At 48.7% G+C, this 7,833-nt stretch overlaps 1 protein-coding gene across 1 annotated transcript in view; it reads left to right on the top strand.

The window, feature by feature from the left end:
• The window catches only part of KLC4 (kinesin light chain 4), a 35,023-nt gene extending 28,917 nt beyond the window's left edge, over positions 1-6,106 (top strand). The window contains exons 13-15 of the mRNA XM_018567945.1: positions 4,503-4,627; positions 5,405-5,462; positions 5,809-6,106. Coding sequence (XP_018423447.1) covers positions 4,503-4,627; positions 5,405-5,462; positions 5,809-5,883 — 258 coding nt within the window. The 3' untranslated portion in view covers positions 5,884-6,106. The remainder of the gene's footprint in view (positions 1-4,502; positions 4,628-5,404; positions 5,463-5,808) is intronic.
• Positions 6,107-7,833: the final 1,727 nt, after the last annotated feature.

The raw sequence follows: 7,833 nt of genomic DNA, 5'->3' as shown, positions 1-7,833 counted from the left end.
GGGGGGGGGTTTGGTAGATCAGGACCTTCAGAATGCTTCTGTGGATGCTGCAAGATCCTTTTATGGCATTTCAGTGACCCAAATACTAAACCAGGTTCAGAATTAACTTCATACCGAGCTTGAGAAGAACCAGACACTGGACTCACAGCAGATGAATAAAACTTCTCCAAGTGTCAGACATCGACATGACCTTTCAGAAGAGTCCTCTGACCTCTGATGGTGCTAGATCCCTGGCTGCCATGTGAACTCTCTGGCTTCAATACTTGGCGTCACTGACTTTGAACAAGTGTGCAGAGATGGAGAGGGGTCAGAAGTCCTAAACCACAGACATGCTCTGGGTCAGTGGTTAAGTATTGAAGCCGGAGGGTCGGTATGACATCAGGTAGTTATTTCCAAAATGAGAAATAATAGTGCGACTTGGTAATGCCCATATTCTCCTATTGTGGATGTTAATGGGAAGTCTTAAGGCAGGGCATATGAAATCTCAACCCTTAAGTACTCATTTTGGCTAGTGAACTAAAATAACAAAGATAAACTCACCTGAATCTTGGAATCCCAGCTGGGTGGTGGACCAATCCCTGCAACTTCACTTAACCCCACTCCACCCCTCTCTGGCGATGGAACATCCCTTGGCGTCCCCTTCCAATGCGCTGTATTGGGCGTGTTTACTCAAGGGACCACCGGAGCAGAGGGGGAGTGAGGCTGCAGGGACGGTCTATCAGCCATCCGGGATTCCAAGATTCGGGTGAGTATATCTTTGTTATTTTAACTACTTTAGCCAAAATGAGAAGTTAACCCTTGAAACACGGAGGTAGCCCCTCTGCAAGGTGGTGATTTCATATGCCCAGAGTTCTTCCCTAAGACCTCCCATTTAAGATCCACAATAGGAGAATATGGGCATTACCAAGTCACACTGTTATTTTGAGCAATATAGTTCCTCCACCTATCCATAAATAAATACAACTGTCTACCATCTTAGATCACATGATCTCTGGCTACCAATCATTGATGTCAATTAATTGCTGCCCCATGTACGCAGATCATTACACCTACAAACAGAGCTGTTAGTCCATTTACACACATTCAAAAGAGTTCTCTCAGAGAGTCATGGTGACGGTATGTTGTCTGCAGATGGTGGGGATGGAATCAATGCTCCCGTTATATCTAATTTTCTGAAGCCCACAAGTTCTCTCTGTGATTGGCTGTCTGCCTTGCAGCGGACAAGGTGCTTTTGGTAGATCAGGACCTTCAGAATGCTTCTGTGGATGCCGCAAGATCCATTCACAGCGTTGCAGGGACCCAGTTATATCTACTGTTCTGAAGCCCACATGGTCTCTGCCTTCCATCCCATGATGTCCTCTTCTCCTCCACTGTACCTCTAGGAAGAGGAATCTATGGACAAGATAAGGAAGAGGAAACCACAGACCGGATATGCGAGTGATATACAAAGGCCTGCTTCCATGCTGCCGGGTGGTGGCCCAGACCATGAGGCGTACGGGGTGTAAACTCTTCTTCATCTTCTGCCAGCACATTGCACTTGAAGGTCTATTTTATTTTAACAATGACGCAGCAGTGATCCCGTTACTATAAGCGCTCTGCTCTGCCGCATGTCCATGATGTAGCCGAACCCCCCGAACATGATGGGATCCTGAACCCCCTATTTCAGGTGAAGTGAAGGGACCAGCAAGTTGGAGTCCTGGCTGGGATTGACACTCCACAGTGAAGACCTTTTTGCTCTCCCGCCACGTGGTCACTATCCATTTATATCTCAGGGCATTTGTGAATACTGTTCGGGTAATACTGGAACCAGTCCGTAAACAGCTGGTCCTATCCTGCAAAGGCTGCAACTGCATGGAAGTCGGAATGTTCCCCCAATGTACTAATCTGAGCAAAATTCAATCCGGATCCCGGACTGCTCCTCACATATGCGGTAGGGGGGACTGCTTCCTGAGTCTGTGTGTGAGACTGACTCTCTCTGGACCATCGGTATCCTTCAGAGTCCATGGCAGATGTGAATCTAATTGATGTCTTAAGGTCCCCACACACCTTTACGATAGTCGCGGGAAATCCCGCGATCGTACGATTATCGTAAGGTGTGTGGCAGCCGTGCGACCTCTACTACTGTAAGCAAAACAAATGACAAACGCACTCAACAATTTGTCACCAACTATACAGCAAGGTGCACACGAAATGGGCTTTAAACAGTAGACAGTAGAAAGGCATCATGGCACACTCACAAGACAGCATGTAAAAAAACTTGTCTCACCACTAAGGTCAATAACAGAGGTTTGGATACACGTCTTCTGCAGAGGATGTGAAAGCCATGATTCCTTTCTACTGTTTACTGTTTTAAGCCCATTTCGTGTGCACCTTGCTGTATAGTTGGTGACAAATTGTTGAGTGCGTTTGTCATTTGTTTTGCTTGACCGATTTGGTGCAGCGACGCATGGGGTTTCTCAGCTGCCATTGGGATGTGCGGGATCCCTTGTGTGTTCCTGTGCCTTTAAGGAGGTTGGGCTTCCTCCTGACAAACCTGCACCCAATTTGAAATCTTCTCCCCCATGTGCTCCAAGATGGAGACTCTCATAGTTTAGAGTTAGGACCGCACTATAAGAGGTGCCTTGGCGCGGCTGTGTGGCTTTCACATCCTCTGCAGAAGACGTGTATCCAAACCTCTGTTATTGACCTTTAGTGGCGAGACAAGTTGTTTTACATGCTGACTTGTGAGTGTGCCATGATGCCTTTCTACTGTCTACTCTACTACTGTAAGGTCGCACGACTTTAAACTTACGAACATGTTTGAAAACCCGCCGAGCATCATACGATGTTCGGCGGGTGTGTAGCATGTTCGGAAGATAAAAGCCGGACGGGCTGGTGTGCGCAAGCGCACACTGCCCGTTCGGCATTGCGGTCATCGGAAGCCCGCCCCTCAGGGGGCGTGGCTTGCGATCATCGCAAGTACGATCTGCCTGTGCAAGATAGGCAGATCGTACGTTTTTTTTAAGTACCTTACAACCAGCGCAAGACAAAAGTCTTGCGCTGGTTGTAAGGTGTGTGCCCAGCCTTAGACTTCTTAGTGCTAACGGCTTTATACATCCGGCTTTTTGTGTATGTGAGGGAGGAACGTTTATGTTTTCCCATAGTGATTCATTTAAAGACCCTGCAAGTACAGAACGATACCTGTCGCTCCACCACAAATGCGCTCAGCTAAGTCCTGTTGTGGGCTGACAACACACAGCATTATTGTGGACGGAGTGGTGTCAGCCCTGCCCAGTTGTCTTTTACTAAACTATTTAAACCCTTCCCCCTATTCCTCTCTCTACAGCGTAGACACTAATCATTCTATAGTCCAAAATAAGAACCGGGAGGGCTCATAAGACTCCTTGACATAATACAAGAAGCGTGCAGAGGACACAGGACGGCTGTGAATTTCGGGCGGGATTGGCGGGTATTTTGCACATACAGATCTAGCAAACTATTCACTTGTATATTGAACAGACCAGAAGGGAGGAAATCGGAGAACTTCAGTGTTTTGGGGTTTTCATACACTTTTAGAATAGTTTTTTTTATATATATATATATCAATAACACAAATCAAGCAGGCCGAGCGCCTCATTCATAGGAGCCGTGACACCGCCATACCCCCGAGGCCTGTACAAAATGTGACGTGTTTTCACTAGCCCAAACCTCTGGAGACACTTCACCGGCATCGGCTATCGGGAGGAAGCTCCGCTCACTGACATGAGGGCCAATGAGAGAGAAAGTTGTGTTATGGAGACATCCATACGGTGTCACCTTCAAGGTGATGTCTATAGAGGGGTCACTGCCTGGAGCTTGGAGCGTCGGTCAAAGTTCGGTTTGGTTGGGCAGTGGACACAATGGGCAGAGTCCGTGTTCAACTGCCTGGTATGTTGTCACCCGGAGTATGAAAGCTGTACATCCGTTTGTGGTATGTCGGTGGACGGCAGTGGTGTGCGTCATGTGGCATGCATTGTGTACAAGGTGTGTTTGTTTCTGTACGGCATGCACCTTGTATGTGTTGTATCTGAACGGGGTACACTGTGTGTTGTCTGTGCTGCTTATACAGTGTGTGTGTTGTGTCTGCACAGTGCATGTGTGTGCTGCATATACTGTGTGTGTGTGTGTTGTGCCTGTGCAGGGTACACTGTGTGTGTTGTGTTTGCACGGTGCTGGGTTTGTGTGTGTGTGTGCGGGGTACACTGTGTGTGTTGTGCGGGGTACACTGTGTGTGTTTTGTGTCTGTGCAGGGCACACTGTGTGTGTTGTGTTTGCACGGTGCAGGGTTTGTGTGTGTTGTGCGGGGTACACTGTGTGTGTGTTGTCTGCATGGTGTACACTGTGTGTGTTGTGTTTGCACAGTGCAGGGTTTGTGTGTGTGTTGCACAGTTTGTGCTGTTGGTTGTGATACGGGTGTTGTGGGATTTGAGTTAGCGTTAGTCTTGTAGTAAACACGGTGTGCGAGTTGTGTAATTGTGTTGCAGGACGGCAGTGGGGCACTCCGGAGGTCGGGGTCTCTGGGGAAGATCCGCGACGTCTTGCGAAGAAGCAGCGAAATGTTGGTGAAGAAGCTACAGGGGACGACACCGACTGAACCGCGCAATACAAAGTAACAACCCGGCACAATGACCAACGCACATTTCCGTGTCACTCACAGCAATCACCTCACACCCTCCCGTGTCACACACACCCATACTGCACCCTCCCGTGTCACACACACCCATACTGCACCCTCCCGTGTCACACACACCCATAACATCGCACCCTCCCATGTCACACACACCCATACTGCACCGTCCCGTGTCACACACACCCATACTGCACCCTCCCGTGTCACACACACCCATACTGCACCCTCCCATGTCACACACACCCATAACATCGCACCGTCCCGTGTCACACACACCCATACTGCACCCTCCCGTGTCACACGCACCCATAACATTGCACCCTCCCGTGTCACACACACCCATACTGCACCGTCCCGTGTCTCTCAGACCCATTACATCGCACCCTCTCATATCAGACACTCATCACAGTGCACCCAACAGTGTCTCGCACACCATCACACAGCTCTCTCCTATGTCTCACACACCCATAACATTGCACCTTCCCGTGTCGCACAAACTCCCTTGTTGCACATTCATCCACCCATCACACTGCTCTCTCCCGTGTCACACACCCATAACATCGCACCCTCCCGTGTCACACAAACCCATCACACTGCTCTCTCCCGTGTCACACACCCATAACATCGCACCCTCCCGTGTCACACAAACCCATCACACTACCCCACCTTCTGGGTTACACACACCACACCCACCCACGTCACACTGCACCCTCCTATTAGCCGTTTGTGATGTAATATTGGTGTCTTCTCTTGCAGCATGAAGCGAGCGGCATCTCTGAACTATCTCAACAAATCAAGTGATGAGACTTTCAAGGTAATACCTTCCCCACCTCTGCCTGGTGCTTCCTCTCATACCCCCTTCTCTATCTCTTCCCCATAGTGCTTCCTCTCATACCCCCTTCTCTATCTCTTCCCCATAGTGCTTCCTCTCATACCCCCTTCTCTATCTCTTCCCCATAGTGCTTCCTCTCATACCCCCTTCTCTATCTCTTCCCCATAGTGCTTCCTCTCATACCCCCTTCTCTATCTCTTCCCCATAGTGCTTCCTCTCATACCCCCTTCTCTATCTCTTCCCCATAGTGCTTCCTCTCATACCCCCTTCTCTATCTCTTCCCCATATTGGCAGTGATGGTGGGTACCTCTCCCTCCTCCTCTTGCAGGTCTCTCAGAATCTTCTATCGGAGTCCCGGGGCTTGAGCGCAAGTAACATCGATCTTTCATCACACAGTTCCTGATCCCGCTCATCACTCTGCCGCCCGACCTTCACCTCACCCCCAATTCTTGCACTTAATGGTACCGCTGATCCCACCAGCTATAGAATAGTGATTTATAGAATACACATCCATCATCTTCTAGCATCACAATCCAACCTCTTCTAGAACGGAAAGTCTTCAATCATTCTTTGGACGCACTCTGCTCTGAACTGACATTGGACGGTGTAGTCCACCCTGATCCCGACATAAGAAACTGTGGTCTATGTCTCCCCGCCGTGTATGTTGTCATTCCAGGGGAGAAATATAATTGGATGACTCTGAGGCTACAGACTCCAGTCACATCCCTGTGGCCTGCAATCTAAACTATAAAGAAAGGCTCGAACTGCATATTGGCAATAGACACACTAAAGGACTGAACTCTACATGAACTCTGCAAGCTGTGACCTCCGGTTCTAGACTGTCTCCGCGGCAGTTTTCAGCCTCTTTTAGTTCTCGGCACTAAAAACAAATGTTATAACTGACCTCCAACTCCTTCTGGGGTCCAGCTACTGTCCAGAATTTAGGCAATTGTCGTCTTCCACTGTCATCCATCACCGCAGATCGGGATCCCAAATTCTTGCTGTGGCCTGTCATGGATCTCACACTACTTTGTGCATTGTAAAGCCTTCTGGACGTTCCTCTGGTCACATAATATGCTTTAGTCTAGAATATCCTAACTTGATTAATAGGGACCCCGGGCAGAAATCAAATCATCATTTACTGTCCTTATAGGGAAGTGTCTACAAAATATTTTTGAGATGCCTTTGATTTATTTTTGGGCTGTTAGTTAAAAAAAACAAGGTTCTAGACTGTCTCCGCGGCGGTTTTCAGCCTCTTTTAGTTCTCGGCACTAAAAACAAATGTTATAACTGACCCCCAACTCCTTTTTGGGCTGTTAGTTAAAAAAAAACTATATTAAGTTTGTTACCCCCCCCCCTGACCCTCCAACACGTGGTCCGCCACCAGGCCATAAAGTGTAACCCCTAAATGACTCCTAACACATAACCTCCTCCAACCTTAACCTGTAACCTAACCCTTCGTTCCCAAACTTATTCCCAAAACACATGTATGGCCTCGTCCTTAACCCCGGGTTCAAAACACTAACTTCTAACCCCCCCTCCCTTCAACCTGTACGGACTGTCCTAGACCAACGTAGAGCCAAGATGGTTAAACTTGCAGACACTACAGCCATGGAACTTGCGCTAAAGTACCACAACATGCTCTGACCAATCGTGATTGGATTGAAGAGCGACACTACAGAAAGCTTTTATAGTAGTACTGAGAGAGTCAGACTGTATATAAGAATAACACTACTTCTTACCCAGCAGCTTCAGTGTATAGTACCGCTGCAGGCCCTGGCAGCATTCTAGAGTATTGCTACAGGCCCTAACCCTGTCCTAGAGTATAGCTACAGCAAGGGCCATTCCTTGAGTATGGCTACAGGCCTAGGCCGTGTCTTATGGTACCACTGCAGGCCCAAATCCTATCCTAGAGTATGCCTACAGGCCCAGGCCGTGTCTTATGGTACCACTGCAGGCCCAAATCCTATCCTAGAGTATGCCTACAGGCCCAGGCCGTGTCTTATGGTACCACTGCAAGCCCAAATCTTGTCCTGGAGTATAGCTACGGCAAGGGCCATTCCTAGAGTATGGCTACAGGCCCAGGCCGTGTCTTATGGTACCACTGCAAGCCCAAATCTTGTCCTGGAGTATAGCTACGGCAAGGGCCATTCCTAGAGTATGGCTACAGGCCCAGGCCATGTCTTATGCTAACACTGCAGGCCCAAACCCTGTCCTAAAGTATAATTCCATGCTGGGGTCATGTCCTAGAGTATGGCTACAGGTCCGGCTGTATCCTAGGGTACCACTGCAGGCCTAAGCCCTGTCCTAGAGTTTGGCTACAAGCCTTTATCCTGTCGTAGTATAACATAAC

This window comes from Nanorana parkeri, unplaced genomic scaffold, assembly GCF_000935625.1.
Source record: "Nanorana parkeri isolate BGI_ZX_2015 unplaced genomic scaffold, ASM93562v1 scaffold1119, whole genome shotgun sequence".
NCBI classification, from domain to species: domain Eukaryota; kingdom Metazoa; phylum Chordata; class Amphibia; order Anura; family Dicroglossidae; genus Nanorana; species Nanorana parkeri.
The sequence above is the reverse complement of the archived record's forward strand: the minus strand, read 5'-3'. Positions and strand labels throughout refer to the sequence as shown.